General features: G+C 48.2%; 1 protein-coding gene and 1 long non-coding RNA gene across 4 annotated transcripts in view; one reads left to right on the forward strand and one right to left on the reverse strand.

Moving 5' to 3' along the window:
• The window catches only part of STXBP1 (syntaxin binding protein 1), a 54,057-nt gene extending 45,662 nt beyond the window's left edge, over nucleotides 1-8,395 (forward strand). For 2 of the 3 annotated variants that reach the window (XM_036913865.2, XM_036913864.2), the window contains one exon: nucleotides 6,517-8,395. In XM_036913865.2, the coding sequence (XP_036769760.1) occupies nucleotides 6,517-6,574 (58 nt within the window). In that variant the 3' untranslated portion in view covers nucleotides 6,575-8,395. Of the gene's footprint in view, nucleotides 1-1,129; nucleotides 1,256-6,516 lie in introns of all 3 variants that reach the window. The other variant, XM_036913863.2, reaches the window with a different exon arrangement.
• On the reverse strand, nucleotides 8,389-14,683 carry LOC130683046 (uncharacterized). Its single transcript, XR_008996640.1, has 2 exons — nucleotides 12,599-14,683; nucleotides 8,389-10,874 (listed from the first exon to the last, which is right to left on the reverse strand). It is a non-coding gene; the product is annotated as an uncharacterized LOC130683046 (long non-coding RNA).
• Between the last annotated feature and the right edge of the window lie 5,119 nt (nucleotides 14,684-19,802).

Below are 19,802 nucleotides of genomic sequence, written 5' to 3' on the forward strand. Positions count from 1 at the left end.
CCAGGTAGGACTTGTCGGTGTCCTGGTATTGGGCCTCACGTCCAGGAGACTCAGTTGTTACCCCTTGTCCACCTGTCAGTTGGAGATGCACAGACATGGCGTGTCAACAGATACTGCCCAAGACATTGGCCTGACCACGGGACTCTCCTGAGGGTCCCCCAACCAGTCCCTGCCACTTCTATGTCTGTCATACCCCTTTTGTTACTTCCTGCTTGTTTTCTAGAAGAAAGGAAGCAACTCGTAAGAGCCGACTTAATGCCACAGGAGATTTTTCTCCTTTCCCATCCCTGAGGAGCTTCCACAGCTGCCAGGGCCGGAGAGGAAGTGAGCTGAGAGAAACCTCGCTTCCTCCAGATGCCTCTCTTTTGTCCCGTCTTGTCCTTAACAAAGTGGAGTCACACCTGCCCGGGGTGCCTTTTGACCCTGACTGGCAAGAGGCTTTCAGCACATACTACCCTTCCCCTTACCGTGATAAGATGTATCAGTTTGCCACCTCTGCTTTGGAGTGGCCAAGTCAGGGTGCCCCCAGGCCCTCAGTGTGAGCAGGTTCTGCAAACCAGTCCATGGGGCCATTCTTGGGTGCGTCATCAACCTGCCTCCTAGATGCCACCTTCCAGTGCGGGGAGTTGGACGTGCCCCGGCTCCCCCCACTCCCTTCATTTCCCCTGCCTGCTCACCATTTCTCCCTGTTCTGTTTTTCCTTTTTGTTACGTAGGCCCCTGTGGTAAAGCTCTCTCTGTTCCCAGCTCCCATATGTGTCGCATGAATGTGCTGGATAATTCTCTGCTCGAACACAGCTTTCCTGGGCGGCCGCTGTCTCAGCCAGGCTTCGGTGGAATCTCCCTCTTTGCTTCGGTCCTGACCTGGGTGGGCGGGGGAAGCCTGGGGCGACGAGGCCGCCCAGGCGGATGCAAGGAGAGGCCTGGCACAGGCAGCCGACGTCCGCTGCGCGGCCCCACCCGCTTCCAGCACGCCAGCCGTCCCTGCGGCCCGTGTGCGTGTGCGCATGTGTGTGCGTGGCGTGTCTTGCCCCCTCGCACCTCATTGGCTGCATAAAGTAGGCCTGAGTTGGCATGTTCCTGTGACGTACCTTGGTTCAAGCAGTCAGCTGGCCTCTGTTCTCCCGCAGGTTCTACTCATATTCTTACTCCCACCAAATTTCTCATGGACCTGAGACACCCCGACTTCAGGGAGTCCTCTAGGGTATCTTTTGAGGATCAGGCTCCAACAATGGAGTGAGAGCCAAAGAAACAAAGTAAAAGCAGCTTATTTCAGAAAAGAAGCTCTTCCTCCGAAGGGTTTTCTTTGATTATTCTGTCACTTTTCCTTTGTTTTTCCCTTTTTAGTTTATGATTTATTTGGTTTTCTTTTAACAAGAAAATGCTTGCAGTTCTTAATACCGATTGAAAATGTGTCCGACGCTGCCTTCACAAACCCCACCCTGAGAGCCTCTGGGCTCCGGCCCCAGCTCTCCACGCCGCGGGTTACCTGCTGCTCAGGCAGCTGCAGCCCACTGGGTTCTAGACCAAAAACGACAGTAACTGGTGTGCACAGGCCTCCAGAGGAAGCCGGAAGCTGAGGGATGCTGGAGGCTTGGCTGAATTTGTGGGCATCAGGCCAAGAGCACATAGCATCCCGGTGTGACATGCTGTGGTCACTTGAGGGTGAGGCCAGCAGGCGTTCAAGGGACAGTCATGTCCAGGAAGGCAGAATACCCATGGGCACATGATGATGAGGAAGGCTTGGCAGAGAGCGTCAGAACAGACTGAGTGAGCGGTGGGCAGGCGCGTAAATCTTTCTCCCAGGACAGGCACTTACCCTGAGGCACAGTTTCTAAGGGGTGACAGGGTCACAAGCCAGCCTGTACTTGGTGGGCTCCAGCTATTGGTGGAAAGTACTCCTGTCTCCTGTTCCTTGGGGGAAGTGCTACTTACTAGTCATCTACTCTTTCAGTAGTTGCTTTTATTTTAATTCTCCTTTGAATCCTTTCCAGAGCTGAGTAATCACACCCCTCTCTCCATTAAAGTCTCGTGGTGAGACCTGCGAGCCTCGGGGTGGAACTCTGGTCTTAGGGCCACGTGCTGTTTCAAAGAGCGTTGCCCCCTCACCCACCACCCTGTGCCTTTATCTCAGCTGCCCAGGAACCCGACGTCTGTTTGGTAGATTGTCCAGACGTCATTCTTGCCCTCGTTCCTCCCTACCTCCCTGCGTCCTGCACACGTGCAGGGAACCTCCTGCAATGTGTTTGGATGCCACCTGTCAGGCTCTCCACAGCTGCATCGTGCATCCTGTGATGGGACCACGTTCTGTGAGCCTGACTTTGCATCCTCCAGTGAGATGGGCCGTGAAAGTGCCCCTCCCCTTGGGCTGAAATGTGGCCGGGCCAGTCACAGAGCGTATGTCACCTGTGAGCAGTGGTGAGGCCTGGACTCCACCCCAGCTCTGTCACGGGCACTAGAGGCAGTCATCTCCACTTACTGGGCCACAGCATGTGGGACACAGACTGGATTGCAGGGTCCCCAGTTCCTCTGAGCTCTGACCGTCTGTCATTCGGTGCTGCCGACTGGTGGCTCAAACCACGCAGTCCTCCCCACTCTCACACACACTCTGGTGAACCTCAGGGCAATGGGCCATGGAAACCTTGGCTAGGCCACACCCGAAGCATGCTTTTTATATAAAAAGAATGCCCCATCCGGAAGGGAATTGCTCTGAAGGTGGGAACAGGAGGCTGTACCATTTGTCTCCTCCTCTTCCTTCCGGTGGCTGAGAGGTGGCTCCACAGCATGCAGTTGCGAGGCAGGACAGGGTGGCAGCCACAGCCCTGGGCTTCTCCCATCCTGCCCGGGCTGCCTTCCCTAGAAAGTAAGGCCAGGAGGTGGTGAATAAAAGCAATTGTTAAAAAAACAATCATTGCTTAGAAGCACCTTGGTAGGCTGGTGATCAGAGACTTCAGGTTCTGTGTGCACATGGCAGGTGAGTGGACAGCATTTACTGCCAGATGCATCTTAAGGCTTCTAGAAGGACAAATACTTAGCCAGGGCTGCAGCCTTGGCAGAACACCTGCAGGGTCTGCAGGAGCCGCACACCAGACCCCAAGGGTTCCAGCTGGCATTCATTCTGGGATTCCTCGCTTCAGAAGAAGGCTCTCCTTTGCATACTGGTTTATTTGGTTTTATATACAATCAGCAGAGAGGGTCTTGGCTGCCACCAGCAGAGGGAGTGCGAATAGGCTCTGGTCATATATTCTGGGCTTCTGAAGTGCTTTGCTGGGCAGTGTTGGATTTGACAGTTTAGTTCAGAAAAAGTGAGGCCCTGAGCCCTAATCCGGGAGGTCAGAAAGCAGATTATAAAGTCGATTTACCCCTTGTGTTGTGACTGTCCAGGTGACCAGAGACTAGGTCAGTGCAGAATTTTACAGTGCCTCCCAAATACCAGTATTTGGGGTAACTTGGCTTTTGAGAGAAGATGTGTTTCCTGCTCAGCAGTGACTGAGCGTGTCCTCAGCAGGCCCTGTGCATGGGGGCGGGCCCCCCTCTGTTCTCCCGGCACCTCTCTCCCCAGGCCCAGGGGGCAGGCGCGGGCAGCTGCAGTGCACGGGGACCGCCGAGCTGCATCTTAGCCCCCGTTAATCAGTCGTTTCACCAGAGTGTCTAAGAAATGAAATCTTTTCATGAGATGATCACCTGTGTACTCTAGGTAGTTTATATTAACAGCACTGATCGTTGGGGAATGTCCCAGAGGCTGTGAGAGGCTAGTGAAAGAGCCGAAAGACTGGATTAGACCTGTTACCCAGCACCTAACACCTGGGAGAAAGCCTCTGCTTTTTATGATGAATATTTTGCTTTGTTCCAGATTGGGATCAGACAAGTTTCATTTTTCATGGGACTCAGATTTGAATCTGAACTCAGGCCTGACCCATTGCCTCGCTGCTGTTTAAGCATTCACCTGCACATCCCCTCCTGGGGCTGGGAGGCCACAGGGTGCCCAGGATTGAATCCAGTGGCATGGCTTCTGGGCCTGGTTGTGCCACCGACCGGCTGCGAGTAAGCGTTCCACCACGCTGGGCTCCATTCTTCACCACAGGGTGGAGGGTGGGCCAGAGCCCTATTTTCCAAACCTGGCTTGCTCTTGAGTATTCATGTTCGCTGGTGCCACCTGGATATCCTGAGTCAGTAAGTCGGCTTCAGCCAAATCCAGGACTTGAACAGACCTTGTGATTCTCTCACCCAGTCAGTGAAGGACTCGGTCCCAGCAGAGCCCGCTGTGGCTCCCAGCTTTGACAGTCTTTGGAGGCTGCCTTCACGTTTCACAGCCTTCCGGTTACGTGGACTCCTCTCAGAGCAGGAGACCTGCGTGCTGTTCTGAAGGGCCTCTGTGGTCAGCTAGCTGTGGGTTCAAAGTGAGAACATTTGCAAAAACCTGGAAGGTAAATTCACCCAGTTAATTACTAATGCTTGTGGTGATGAAAATTTGACCCGGGGTATTAAAACAAAACCCTGACTGGGTGGCAGAAATTGGCTCTCGGGTGATTTGGATTAGCACCAGCTGGTCCGGATCCTCTCAGAGACCAGGTGAGTCGGGGCCCAGGAACGTGCCTGTCGTGGAGAGGCCTCGAGGCCACACAGGCTGCCCGATATACTTAGTCCTGAAGCTTTGTTCTTTCAGCCAAAGACTGGGAACGATGGTCATCCATCAGAGTATCAGAAGGTTCTAGGGTGTGGGTTCCTTAACTTCGTTTTGGCCTCCCCCAATCCTGAATTGGCGTGTAAGCAAGTCAGGAGCCCTCATCCGGTTAGAGGTCCTCTTGACTTTTTGTCTGATTGAGTTCCGGGCCTTGTTTCCTGGAACTCAGCACATGGCCGGCAGGGAGGGTGTCGGGCGGTTCCTCTGGCACATGTGCTGGTGTCGCTTTTACTAGGAAGCCCCCAGGCTGATCCCTGCACGGAGTGCCTGGAGACTGCCTTTCAGGGTGCAGACACAGATTGCGTCCAGCTGCGTTGTAGAAGGCCCTCATTCTGGCATGGCTCAGTGGCTCACTTCAGGATTTGGTAATGTTTATCCCTGTTCCTTCATGAGCGGCCTTTGACCTTCTTTAGAACTAGCAGGAAGATTGGTAAGGTCACAGGAAGAAGTGTACTTCAGGAGGGAAGGGGTCCTGTAAGAAGGCCAGGGACATACTTCTGAGACGCGTGTCCCATTTGCTGGGGGAGCCTTGAGTCTGCGGCATAACAGGTCAGCCTTAGCGCGCAGAGGCTGGTGAGGGCACGCTCAGGGCATCACGCCACACCGCTGGGAAGTAGGGACTGGTTCCTCACTGCAGCAGTGACTGGGTGGGTGGCTAGGACCTGCACTGCAGAGAGTGGGATGTTGGAAGAAGCCCCTCACGTGTTAGCAAGGGCCTTTCAAATGTCCTGCCGGTCTGGACTGACCAGGAAGGTTCACGGCCTGCAGCCCAGCCATCACAGGTCAGCTGAGCGAGTAGCTGTCAAAGGCATAGGGACCCTGGTGTTTGGAATGGCTGCCAGTGAGCCAGCCAAGGCTGCTTTTGCCTGCCCTTGGGGCAGAAGTCTGGCTTCCTGTGGTTTCTGTTCCCCTGCTCCGACAAAGGCCGTTCCCTTGCCCGCATTTCCAGGGAGGCACATTTTCAAGTCCGGCTCTCTTTTGTTCAGTTCCTCTCTCCCACCAGGCTCTTTTCTTTGAAGCCCACTGCTGCATGCGTGCAGGCCTCATATTCACACACCAGTCACTTCTGTTCTGTTTGAGTACGTCCATGTCCAAACCACACAATCCATGCATCTTTTTTTACTGCACTTATTAAATCTCTCTCTCCTTATGAAAAAGGACTTCATTTATTTTTATTTTTTATCTTTTTGTTTTTGCAGTAGAAGTATATCTAACTCCATTAGCTTAAATTTTTGCAAGCATTTCTAATCTCTTACAATGTGCGGTCTCTGCAAGGTAAGGCCTCAGGTACCCCTGCCCTTTCCCTTTCACACCTGAGGTCCCACCCACCACGGCAGTGCTGACCAACTGGCTCCCAGAGGTCAGTGGCTTCCCCCAGGGTGCTCCGCCCATCAGCCTCCCTACCAGGCGCCATCCTTTCTGCACACAGTCCCCCTGCTAACCCCTGCCCACTCCCAACCTCTTCTGCCCTGTGGTTTGGAATCTCTCTCCCTGGCTTCACCTTAAGTTGAAGAGAGAATTAGAAGTGCAGGTAACCCCGTGGCCTGGCAGATGGCTGAGCCTTAGCGGAGAGGCGGGCTCCTCTGCTACAGCCTGGGTCCCTGCCTGAGCCAGAGGATGTGCTTTGTTTACCCACAGCCCCCAAATGCCTCCCAGGCCTATTGTGATATGGCCCCAATCACCAACCCCCAGCCCCCTCCCTGCTTCCACTAGACCAAAACCAGGTTGGGGGTGGCGGGGCCGGGGCGCAGATGCAGAACCGGGACTCATGCAGAGAAGGGAAGTGTTGCAGACCAGAGCGGGCGGGCTCACTGTCTTTTCTGCCTCCCCCAGGATCCACGCACATTCTCACCCCACAGAAACTGCTGGACACGTTGAAGAAACTGAATAAAACAGATGAAGAAATAAGCAGTTAAAAAAATAAGCTGCCCCTCCAAAAGTGAACCCTCTTCCCACAGTGCTCCACAGCCTCTACCACTGACCACCTTGGTTACTTTGCTGACCCTCCCTCCCTCCATTGCCTGCCCCAGCCCTGCACGCCCTGGCCAGCACTGTCGCCACTTCATTCTTGTGTTTAATGATGCTCTCTTCTCATTTGAAACAAGAAAATAATGCATTGTGTTTTTTAAAAAGAGTATCTTATATATATATGTATCCTAAGAGAAGTCTGTGTGTAAGGACACACTGCCGGAGAAGGTGTCAACTGTTTAGAATGAATGAGCACCTTCTCCCCGCTAATGATGATTCCGTGACCTTGTACATAACCCAGCGTGACATGCGCACATGGCTTGAGTATGAGAAAGTAGATGCTTGGGTGTTTTTAAAAACCTGTTTTGAATTGTTCTTTTTTTGTGGGGAATCACAAGATGTCTGATCTTGGAGTATTTTAAACTGAGGATTAATCTGTTTTCCTCACTCTAGTTCCTACCCCTCCGTGCCTGCTCTCATCTAGATAAGCTTGGAAGGGAATATCAGGTGACATTTCATGAGTTTTGAGCTGGAACCGACCTCAGTTGCTTTCCCCAGTGGCTCATTCCCCCCCCAGCACCCCCCCCTGTACTGAGACTAGGGGTGGGGTGGGTGCTGGCTGCTGTCCAGCCTGTCACTGCCCCCTCCCTGGCCCATGTCCACTGCCTAAGTCACTGCACTCAGCAAATGAAGAGCAAGCTCTGCCTGGGTCCTTCATCACCCTGAGAAGCTGTCTTTGTGACCAGGCACACACACACACACCCCGCCCCCAAGCAGCACCCTACAGAGCTCCTGGGTAGAGCTCCAGAGCCGGGGCTGGGCTCGCCCAGAATGGGGCCTGCAGGCTCTGCTCACAGGGTGCTTGCCAATAGTGGAGGATGACTTCAAGCCCCCTGAGAACAGCCCATTGGATCTGTGCAGACTGTTCCTGTTCACATTGCCCTCAGGTTAAGATACTTTCTAATGCTTTATTTTGTGTGGGGTGGGGTCATATGTCATCGTGCTTGTAAGAAAAAATGATCATTTTATTCTCTGTATAAAAACTGAGCTCTATAAAACTTAGCTCTAAGGCAAAAATTAAGCAAATACAGGAAGGATTGTCTCATCCTCCTCGACTCAGCAGCTGTCTGTTCTCGGTAGGGAGCGCACTCTTTGTTCTGCTGCTGTGGCGAAATATAATGACAGTGGAAGTCACAAAAATGTCCCCTGCCCAGTCCCCTGCAGACCGTGTGAATATCACCCCCTGGTGTCATTGCCCGCGTGGTGTGTGCTCGTTGGCGTGGCCCTGCCTTCCTCTCAGATGCCCCCGCCCCTCCGCTAGAGGCTTTGTGTTCTTCCCAAGGCTCTGAAATCTCCCTTTTGCACTCAGATTACTCTCGGGGCTCTTCTATCTTCTCCCTCGTCCCCCTCGAGAGACCCGACCCTGAGGCCCAAGCTGTAGGCACTCGCATTGGTTCGTTTCTGCCTGTTCCCGCCTGTTCGTCCCCTTGACCAGACAATGCTCCTGCTTCAGCACCTGTTCGTCAAACACGTTGGTTTTCCTTTCTCTGTTACCTATATTAAAGTAATTCATCAAAAGGATATTTTAAAAAAGCTAGTCTGTCTTGAAACTTGTTTACCTTGAAATTATCGGAATCTCAGTGTTTGAAAGTATTGAAGCACAAACATGTACAACCTCTGTACCGTCTGTACTAAAGCACTGGAGTCTAATAAATCAGTCAGCGCCCATTCACAGGGTCCAGGGAACTCCCAGTGTGGTTTATTTTGGGGAGTGGAAGGGGAAAGCTGCTGCAGTGGCCCATTGCAGGGGAGACCAGCCACCACGGCCGTGGTTTGGGGTCTTCTGGACCCAGGTCAGCGTGCTGTGTGTTAGGCTCTAACGCGGTCACATCCCAGGACCGTGCATGAAGCTTGTCTTGGGAGCCGAGCAGCACCAGGGCACTGCCTGCAGCTGAGGTGGTTCTTCCATCCCGTATGTCCCTCTATCCCGGACACCGCAGGGCTCTGGGCTGGCAGATGCTTCCTACTGGAGCGTGTGGGGACAGTGTGTTGAGGGCATGAGGTGAGGTCACTTTATCAGTGTCACTGCTCTCCTCTGTTCCTGCCGCCACACCATCCAGCCTCCTAATGAACTTTCCAGATCAGAAGCTGGTGCGCATCCTGCTGGACTGGAAGCCTGTTTGTAATCTGGGGAGACGGGAGTTTGGCCCAGTTTGGGGAGGAGGCCCGTGGGTTAGGACTGGAGTCACACTGGGAACCTACTACAATATGGGGCACAGGGGAGGGAGTTCTTTGTAGAAACTCCTGTTTCTGCCCTTTGGTCACCAGTCACTCTCATTCAAGTCTCCCTCTTAGCATCAAGATCTAACCACTCATGGCCAGTGGGGGGACATTACTCCACTGCCGGGCCAGCGTCTGTGAGGTGTGCCTTACAGGGAAGTAGTAACAGTGACTGCTCCTGCTCCTTGTCAGACTTTGTCTGCTGGGTGGCCCCCTCCCTATTTTACGATGAGGAAGCCCAGGCTCAGAGGCCGAGCCTCAGAGAGATGCAGTGACTCACAGAGCCCACTTCGGCTGGGGAGTATCAGACACCCATTGCCTTATATCAGTAGTTGCTGCACTCATAGGCCCGAATGCCTCGGAGTGAGGTCTAAAATGGTGATTCCCACTCATCCAACACCAAATGTTATGGTGTCCTTTTTACCTACATAAATATGTATAACAATAACAATATTATACACAGCAGTAATAGTAGTGTAACTTCATTCAGGTTCCTGGACCTGATTCCAATGTGTGTGTGTGGGAAGGGGTCTTCCCACACATAGTAACACCACACCAGCAGGGTGTTGGAGAACTCAGTTCTGATACACCTTCCCGGAGACAGCACCAGGGTCCACAGGTTAAGGGCTCTGTCCTACAGGACTGCCCTTCACCCCCTACTCTGGACACCAGTCTCAAGCCCCAGGCAGTTACCTGTGCTTCTAACCTACTGGCTACAGATTGGAGATTCCCACGACCTCCCCCTTAGGTTCAATTACTTTGCTAGAGCAGCTCACAGAATTTAGGAAAACACTTGTTTTCCAGTTTAAGGATACCATAAAGGATTCAAGTTAACAGCCAGATGAAGAGAGCCATGGGGCAAGGCCCCAAATAAAAGAGCTGTCCTTGCGGAGCTTGGGGCCTGGCTCGGTGGCCCCTGGAGGCGTTCTGGCTCCCCAAGCTTAGAAGCTCCCTCCGAAGAAGCAGCAGGATCCAGGGGAGCAGAGAGGGAGCCGGAAGCTCTTCTCCAGGGCTTTCCCGTGGGCTTCATTGCATAGTCGGGATTGAGTAAATCATTGGCCATTGGCTGATTCAGCCTCCAGCCCCCGCCCTTAGGTGGAGTCCAAAGTCATTTACATGACAAAACACCTATTTCACCTTTAAGACCGCTGTTCTCAGAAACTGGATGAAGAACCACATATACCTGGGAAATACATATTTGGCCCTATGAATGACCAAATACGTATTTCTTACAACATTATATTACAGAAGAGAATTACTAGATTCTGAATTGTTCTAAACTGAGTTTACATTAAAGCAAAGTCAGTGCCGTTAGCCTTTTCGTCCCAGGGCCGTCGTGTCCCCCAGGCCCATCTAGCGGCTTGCTAGGTTCTCCGTTTCCCTGATTATTTCTGACAAACTTTGACCCAGGGTTTCCGACACCTCTCCCTTCCACACCCTCTCTCCAGCACCGGATGACACACAAGCCCGGCCCTTTAAGCCCCTGGCAGAAGTCCTGTTCTTGTGTATTTCATGGCACACAGGAAGCCATCCCTCCAAAAAGTCTGATGGGGTTAAATATTCCCGGAGGGGCAGGTGGTTCTGAAACAAACCAAAGCAGGTAATGCTGAATCGGTAACTGGGCAATCCTAAACCACCACAGATCTGTGCAGCTGGGGTCTCACATCCAGGCCGGGGGGCTTAGCCAGACCCCGGTGAGGGGCCTGTGCACCGCCTTGGTGTGACACACGACATGCACTCCTGGGAGGCAGAATGGCAGAGTGACTAGGAGCACGGGCCTCTGGCAGGCAGGCCTGGTGGAGTCCATCCTCAGCCTCATCCCTGGGACCTCAATGAGGACTGTCTCCTCGGGGGTGCCTGTTGGGGACGGATGCCAGCTGGCCCCTCGGGAGCACAGACCCTTGATCGGTGTCGGTGGAGATGATGATGATTCCCAGCCAAGTCTGGGGAAAGAAGAGTAAATATGCTTATACACTGGAAAGAAAACCAAGTGTGTCCATCAACAAGAGAATGGGTAAAGTGTACATTCACCCAATGACTAAGGTGGTTAAAAAGGCATGACCTTCATATATCAACATGAATAAATCTCAAAAACTTAATGTTGAGTGAAAAGAGTAAGTTCTGGGAAGATATATATAGAATGTGTTTTTGTAAGGTTTTTAAACCTCATAAAAAGCACCATAAAATGTTTATGGCTACATATGTTGTAAATGTGTACAAAAACATGTTTCAGAATGATAAATATACCCAAGTCAGAATAATGGCTGCCCAGGAGGGTAGATGGTTCTTGTATTACCTTATATCATCTATCACTAATGAATCAGTGGCTTAAAAGCACTACACTGCATCAAAAAAATATAGATTAAAATTCTTGTAGTTAATATATGTTGAACACTTACTATGTACCAGGCATGAATGTGTGGTATGCATCTTGCTGAATCTTCTCAACAATTCCAGGAGTTAGATATCATTATAACCCTTCTTACAGATGGGGCAACAAGGCACAAGAGAGTGTAACTTGCCTGTAACTTGCCAAGGTCTCCTGGTTGGCACATGGCAGAGCCTGGATTTAAACACAGAAGTCTGACTCCAGAACCCATGTTTTCTGTATCAGAAAAATGTTACCAACATAGACGACAGGATTCTGGTGTGAATATAGCATGTGAGTCTGTATGGGCTGGAACTAAGGACTTCAAGAACGATTATTTTACATAAGTAACCAAAAAAAAGAAGAATGGAACTAAAGATGTAGAACAATAAAAATTGGATCTTCTGCTCCAGCAAGCCACACCTCCCTGGTTCCCCGTGCATCACCTGTTATGAAGGAACATTGTCACAAGGAGCAGATGAACACATTGAGACATTTCAATCAACTTCAAATGAAGCTCAGTGACCACCTCCATAAGCCAAGCAAACTCCCCCATGCTAACCACAAAAGAGTACATTCTAGACTCAAACTGATGAATTCCATCCTTAAAGGTTGGGAAGAAACCCAAACAACAGGGCCAGCAATTAGAGTGATACCCCTTGGAGAAAAAAGTTTCCCCAGTCAGAATATTGCCAAGAAGCTTATAAAAACCAGCCACTGTTATTCAGCCATAAGAAGAAAACAAATCCTACCATTTGCAACAACATGGATGGAGCTAGAGGGTATTATGCTCAGTGAAATAAGCCAGGCGGTGAAAGACAAGTACCAAATGATTTCACTTATCTGTGGAATATAAGAACAAAGAAAAACTGAAGGAACAAAACAGCAGCAGAATCACAGAACCCAAGAATGGACTAACAGGTACCAAAGGGAAAGGGACTGGGGAGGATGGGTGGGAAGGGAGGGATAAGTGGTAGGGGAGAAAGGGGCCATTATGATTAGCATGTACAATGTGTTGGGGGGGCACGGGGAGGGCTGTGCAACACAGAGAAGACAAATAGTGATTCTACAGCATCTTACTACACTGATGGACAGTGACTGTAATGGGGTTTGTGGGGGGGACTTGGTGATGGGGGCAGTCTAGTAAACAATGTTCCTCATGTAATTGTAGATTAATGATACAAAAAAAAACCAGCCACTGTTGACCTCCAGCATCTTTTGAGCAAATGACACTGTTGACTAGTGGAAACTCTCATTTAGAAAGTGGAAAATGATTTGGAAGAACAGTTGTCAACACACATGCTTCCCTTTCCAACTGGATCAAACAGTGATGAGCAGAGTTGAGTTCCCTCTCGTCAGAAGGGCTGATCGCTGACTTGTGTGAAGGGAAGGTGCTCAAATAAGTCTTGTTCTCTTTATCAGAATCCCATGCTCAGATGACACAAAAAGCCTGGCAACAAAAGAAAAAATAGATAAATTGGACTACATCCAAATTTAAGATTCCTGTGTATCAAAGGACACAACTGAGTGATAAGCAAGCCCATGGAATTAGGGAAAGAGTATTTGTGCATATCATAAATCTGGTAAGGGGTTAATATCCAGAATATATAAAGAGCTCTTACAACTCAATAACAAAAAATCAAAATGGCCAAATCAAAAATGGGCAAAGGACTTGAATATGTATTTCTCCAAATGACCAATAACACATGAAAAGGTGCTAAACCTCACTAATCATTAGGAAGATTAAATCAAAACACAATGAGATATCACCTCACACCCATTAGAATGGCTACTGTCAAAACACCAGGAATAACAAGTCTTGGCCAGGATGTGGAGAAACTGGAACCCTTGTACCATGTTAGTGGGAATGTGAAATGGTGCAGCTGCTGTGGAAAACAATATGAGGTTTCCTTAAAAAATTAAGAATAGGATTACCATGTTCTGATTCTGCACCCAATTCCAATGTGTGGGTTTTTCCCCCCATCACCAAGTAATTCTCTGACACCAACCGAGTGTCCTACAATTCAACTCAATTCTGACACTATCCACCTGGAGATAGCATCAGACCCCACAGATTAAAGGCTCAGTCCCACAAGACCGCCCCGCATTTCAGATGCCAATTCCAAGTCCAAGTTGTTACCTGGTCTTCTGATTGAGTGGCTGTCAAGAGTCCCCATGACACCCTCGCTGGGTTCAACTAATGTGCTCGATCTGCTCACAAAATGCAGGAAACCAGTTTACTCACTAGATTACTGGTTTATTACAAAAGAGATTAAGAGATTTGAATCAACAGCCAGATAAAAAGATACATAGGGCAAGATCCCAAACAAAGGAGCTTCTATTCCCAAGGATTTGGGGCCCTGACATGGGAGCATATGGATGGGTTCTGGTTCACCAACCGGGAAGCTCTGCAAACCTAGTCCTTTGGGGTTTTTATTGCACCAGCATGATTGATTAAATCATTGGCCATTGGCGATTGATCCAACCTCCAACCCTCTCCCCACCCCAGAGGTCAGGGCGGGACTGAAAATTGCAACCCTCCAGTCACACGGTTGGTTCCCCTGGAAACCAGCCCCCAACCTTAGGTGCTTTCTGAACGTCCTCAGTATTTATTGCATAGTGGTTAAAAGACAAGCTATGGTTGAGTTGAACCTGGATTTGACTCCTGACTTTTCTGTGTGACCTGGAGGAGTTAGCCTCAGTTTTCACATCAATAAATGGGAATAACACAAGTGCCTTCCATATAAGATGGCTGTGAGGATTAAATGTCATCAAAGTGGAGCCCTTAGGACAATGCCTGGCACATAGTAAAAGTCACAATTGTCATTCCAGGTGGCTCCTCTGGCCCCTGAACAGCCTGTCTCCTCTCCTGACTCCAATCCTTCACTTATGCAACTGGGGTGATCTTTAAAATGCAACTTGAAACCCATGTTCCTATTGCTAATTGGATAATAGGTAAGCTCCTTCTCTAGCCTAGGAGGCAGGCTTGTGTGGTCTGGCCCAGCTGCCTCTCTGGCCTCCCTCTTGCCCCCCCTCCTCCATTCTGAGATGCAGCCTCTCTGGCCTTCATCAGACTTGAAGTGCTTTCCCCTCTCTTGGTCTTTGCACTCTCACCCTACCTCCTCCCCATACCCCCTCACCAGGTAACATCTCCCCTTCAGGCCTAGTGCCTCCATGGTGGAGTCCATCACAGAAGCTGTCCATGACCCTCCCCACGCTCTTGCGTCTCTTTGTACCTCCTCCACGGTGTCCAGTCACAGGCTACAGGGCTATTTTTGTGCACCTCCAATCAATGCTATACACACACACACACACACACAAGGCCACTGGACTTAATAAAAACAAAGGATTCATTAGTTAATTAAGGCATCCAATTAAAGTCAGAAGTTCTGCAGCAGCAGGACAGTCTCCTGTCCAGGGATCAGGAGAGCCAGCCCTTACGAGAAGGGGACCAAGCTCTTCCTCTCAGAACTGATTAACCTGAACCCTCCATTCATTTCCCTTGTAAGGTGCCCAGTTTGTTTGGATTCTTCAAAACTTGGCTTGTTTACATCTTTCTCTGAACAGCCAAGTCATCATCATGATTATTGTCATAGCAGCCATTTGTTGTGAACACATCAGGTGCCAGGTTCTGGGCTTTCTACTTGAGCCTCTTACATGCTTTGTTTTCTCACAGGACCCCCTAAGTCATGCTGTGAACCAGCACTGTTAATACCCTCATTTTCAAATAGAAAAATGGAGATTCAGAGAAGTAAGCCAATTGTCCAAGGTTTTGGTGCTGGTAAGGGATGGACTGAAATCAAACAGCCTCTATGCTGGGTTTCTTTTCTTTAATAGTGCTTTATACTGTCATATATCATAATTCATCCATTTACAGCATGCAATTAAGGATTTTTAGAATACTCAGGTTTGTGCAATCATAACCACGTCTAATCTTAAAACATTTCATCAACTCAAAAAGAAATCCAATACCCATTAGCATGCTGTCTCCACCACTCCCAACCCCTAATCACTAATCTATTTTTTATCTCTAGATCTGCCTTTTCTAGACATTTCATATAAATGGAATCATATAATATGTGCTCTTCTGTGATTGGCTTCTTTCACTTAGTATGCTTCTAAGGCTCATCCGTATTGTAGCATGGCTCAGACCTCGTTGCTCTCTTTGCCCAATAATATTCCATTGCATGACTACACTACAGTTGGCTTATCTGTTCATCAATTGATGATCATTTGGATTGTCCTACCTTTTGGCTATATCAAATAATGCTGCTATCAACATTTGTGCAAAAAGGTTTGTGTGGACTTATCTTTCATTGAATTCTACCTAGGAGTAGAATTATTGGGTCATATGGTAACTCTGTTTAACTTTTTGAAGAACTACCAAACTGTTTTCACTGTGGCTAAACCATTTTACATCTCTACCAGCAATGAGGATTCTGATTGCTCCACATCCTTGCTGACACTTGTTATTATCTGTCACTTTTTATTTAGCCATTCTCATGGATATGAAGTAGTGTCTCACTGTGTTTGATTTGCATTTCCTTAATGATTAATTGTGTTGAGCATCTTTTTATGGACTTTTTGGCTAATTGTATAACTTTGGAGAAATGCCTATTCATCTGCCCATTTTTTAATTGGGTTATGCTTTTTTATTATTAAATCATAAGTTTTATATTCTGGATATAAATTTCTTATCAGATATACAATTTGCAAATATTTTTTCCCATTCTGTGGCTTGTCATTTCACTTTTGTGATGGTGTCCTTTGATCCATAAAATTTTTTAATTTTGATGAAGTCCAGTTTATCCACTTTTTCTTTACTTGTGCTTTTGATGTCATACCTAAAGAAATCATTATCTTGCTCAAGGGCATGAGGATATACTCTTACGTTTCATCTAAGAATTTTATAGCTTTAGCTCTCTTACATTTAGGTTTATGATCTATTTTGAGCTAATTTTTGTGTATGATGTGAGATAGGGGTCCAATTTCATTCTTTTGTATTTGAATATCCAGTTGTCCAGAACCTTTTGTTGAAAAGGCTGTTCTTTCCTTATTGAATTGTCTTGGCACCCTTGCTGAAAATTAATTGAGCGCAAATGTATAGGTTTATTTCTGGACTCTCAGTTCTATTCCACTGATCTATATGGCTATTTTTATGCCAATATTACACACACCCTGTCTTAAGTACTGTAGCTTTGTAGTAAGTTTTTAAAGTTATTTTCTTAGCAGTCACCATGGGGATTACAATTAACATCCTAACTATAACAATCTAGTTCAGATTATTACCCACCTTAATTACAATAGTATACAAAAACTTGAACCTATATAATTTCATTTCCTCCCTCATCTTTGAGCTGTTAATGTAATACAAATTGTATTTTTATAAATTGAATGCCATTCAGCAGTTTTATAATTATTGCTTTATGCAGTTGTTTTTTAAATAGGAAATGAGGATTGCAAATGAAAAATACATTTATTCCACCTCATATTTACCTATATAGTTACTTTTACAAGTGCTCTTTAATTCTTCATGTGTATTTGAGTTACTGTCTAGTGTCCTTTCATTTCAGCCTGAAGGATTCCCTTAGTATTTCTCATAGGGCATGTATACTAATGGCAAATACTGTTTTTAATTCCTCCTTTTTTTTAAAGTGTGGTTTTGCTGGATATAAAATTCTTGGTTGAGTCTTTTTCAGCACTTTGACTGTCATCCCACTGCCATTTGGCCTCCGTGGTTTCTGATAAGAGGTCAGCTCTTAATCTTATTGAGGAGCCCTTGTATGTGATGAGTAGTTTCTCTAATGCTGCATTTAAGATTCTTTCTCTTATCTTTCTACAGTTTTACTATGTGTTTAGGTATGGATCTCTTTGAGTTTGTCCTAACTGGTATTCATTGAGTTTACTGGCTGTGAAAATTAACGTTTTTCACCAAATATAGGGAGTTTTCAGCTGTTATTTCTTCAAATATTCATTCTTCCCATTTATCTCTCTCCTCTTCTTGGGCTCCCATTATGTATATATTAGTATGTTTCATATGTTTGATGATGTCTCACAGGGCTCAGAGGCTCCATTCATTTTTCTTAATTCTTTATTCTTCCCTCAAACTGGATAGTCTCAGTTCACCTATCTTCAAGTTTGCTGAGTCTTTCTTCCATCTGTTCACATGTGCTGCTGAGCCCCTCTGCTGAATATTCTCTAGTTGGTGAGACATTGTTCTCGTACTTCCCTTTAGTTCTTTAGACATGGTTTTCTTTGGCTCTTTGAGCATATTTAAAATGGTTGATTCTATGCTCTTGTCTACAAAACCTAACACCTAGGCCTCCTCAGGGATAGAATCTATTGGCTACCTTTTTTCCCCATGTATGGAACTTAGACTCTCACATTTCTTTGCATATCTCATACCTTTCTGTTGAAAACTGGACATTTTAGACTGTATACTATAGAAACTCTAAGTACTGACTTCCCCCCACAGGTAGTTATTGTTGCTTTGTTGCTTATTTGTTTAGTTACTTGGCTAAACTAATTCTGTGAAGTTTATTTCCCTCATAGTGTATGCTTCTGATGTCCCTGCTCGGATCTTTTAGGCTTCCTACTTCGGGTTCATCCCTGGGTGGGCATAAATAATTTATTGGTCAGAAAATGTGATGAAGCCCGCTTAGCCAGTTAGATTTTTGTCCTTTATCATGGAATTGTGTGTGTGACTTAGAGGCTGCTAGCTGTGACAGTTCAGAGAGTTTATGTTTTCTTTTGTTTCGTCCCATATTGAGCCAAAGAATAATATCTTGGAAATACCCTCTCTGGTCACTCATGAGAGGTCCTAGCCTTGGACATGAACCGTCTTCCTCACTTCTGGAGACGATGGTGATATTAAGCTGAATTCCTAGGGGTCATCCCTGTATTAGAGTAACTTACTGCTCAGCGTTTGGGCCCTGGGTGCTAGTGAGGCCTCAGCTGGTGGTTGATGGGTCTGTGTGGAACTTGGGTAAACTTCCAGGTATGCCCCATGGCCTGCACTGATTCTGTCTGAGTAGGTGCAGCCTAAAACATGCTCAAAGACTTCCCGACCCCCAGAATTGACAGTGATTCTGTGAGGGCTCCTCTTAGCTATCTATTTCCCTGGTTTTCTCTCTTAAACTTCTACTGCTTGGCCATATTACTTGTATCATGGGACTACCAGCCTCTTCTTAATTGCTGTCTGTCAAGATTTCCATTGGTTTTGCCAGTGTCCTTAGACATGGAATTTTTGAAGCTATGATCCAAATAAAGTCAGCTCCCTCTGGCAAAACTGCGGAGCTCTTTGTCCTTACAGCCTGTGTTTCTTCAGAGCAGAACCCATGCCCCACTGTACCCAAGCTGGGGCCAGGACCTATTTTCCTGGAGGGACACTCTGCCCTCCAGGTGGGCACTAGGAGGTGACAGCCACTGGTCTTATCAGCTTGCCCCCATGCCCCAGTGCAGAAGCTCCATCCTGTGAGTTAGCTGAGGTGGGGGCCACCAGGGTTCAAATATTCTTGATCTGCTGCCCCCTGAAGTAGGGCTTCCACCCTACAAGTGAGCCTGTGTGGGGAAGTCCTCTCTGTTGAACCTGCTTGGAATAGCGATTCTGCAACACAGGGCTGGAGGGGAGGATTAAAAAGGCCATCAGCCTGCCCCTCCCAGGGTGAAATTGTATCTGGGAGGGGAGGGAGCCCCATCTTCTTGGCCATACCTGCCCAGAGCAATGCACCCTAGGTAAAACATCCATAAACACCCACCTTCCTGTTTCTGAATCCTCCCTGTCCCCCTGCACCCACTGCAAGGATCCCACTGTTCAAAAGATCCAGCCGTTCAAACCAACCCCAGACTGGTTTGAAGTAATACCAAGCTTCGCCTTGTCCAGCCATCAGACTCTCAGGGTGGAGCCGCAGCCATCTCTTGCTAAGTGCTATGCCCTAGGACTACAGGATGTAGAGGACCTGGCAGGTGCCCGGGCTCCAAGCACTAGATGGACACTGCAGATATGCCGGCATGGCCAGCTGGATATCAGGGCCGGAGGACAGAGCCTGGAGGGGCCACAGCCTGGCTGAGGCACATGGTTGCCAGCCAGAGCATCTGCCAACTGGACACCTACCACTTCCCAACCCAAGATGCTGCCACCCCAGGCCAGAGCCACAGAGCTGGCCTTTATTTGCTGGGGTCAGCATGGGGCAGACGGAGCACTTTCATAGACGCTTGTGGAAAACTGAGCCAGTCTGTGGACAGGGATGCCCTGAGATCCCAGCGTGGAAGCCTCCAATATGAAACGTCCACTTCTTACAATACTGCCTCCCCACACCGTTTTGGGTGAAGCTAGAATAATTTTGCTGTGTAGCTGCATCAGCAAAGAATTAACAAACCCATGTCAGATGCCTCAGGGGAGGCACTCCTTGGCCTAGGGCCCAGGTGACCTGCTGCCTCTGGCCTGGGGTGCTGCTGGGGTACTGACATCTCTGACTGGCACAGAAAAGCAAGGCCATGGTTT

Source organism: Manis pentadactyla, chromosome 3 (genome assembly GCF_030020395.1).
Source record: "Manis pentadactyla isolate mManPen7 chromosome 3, mManPen7.hap1, whole genome shotgun sequence".
NCBI lineage: Eukaryota > Metazoa > Chordata > Mammalia > Pholidota > Manidae > Manis > Manis pentadactyla.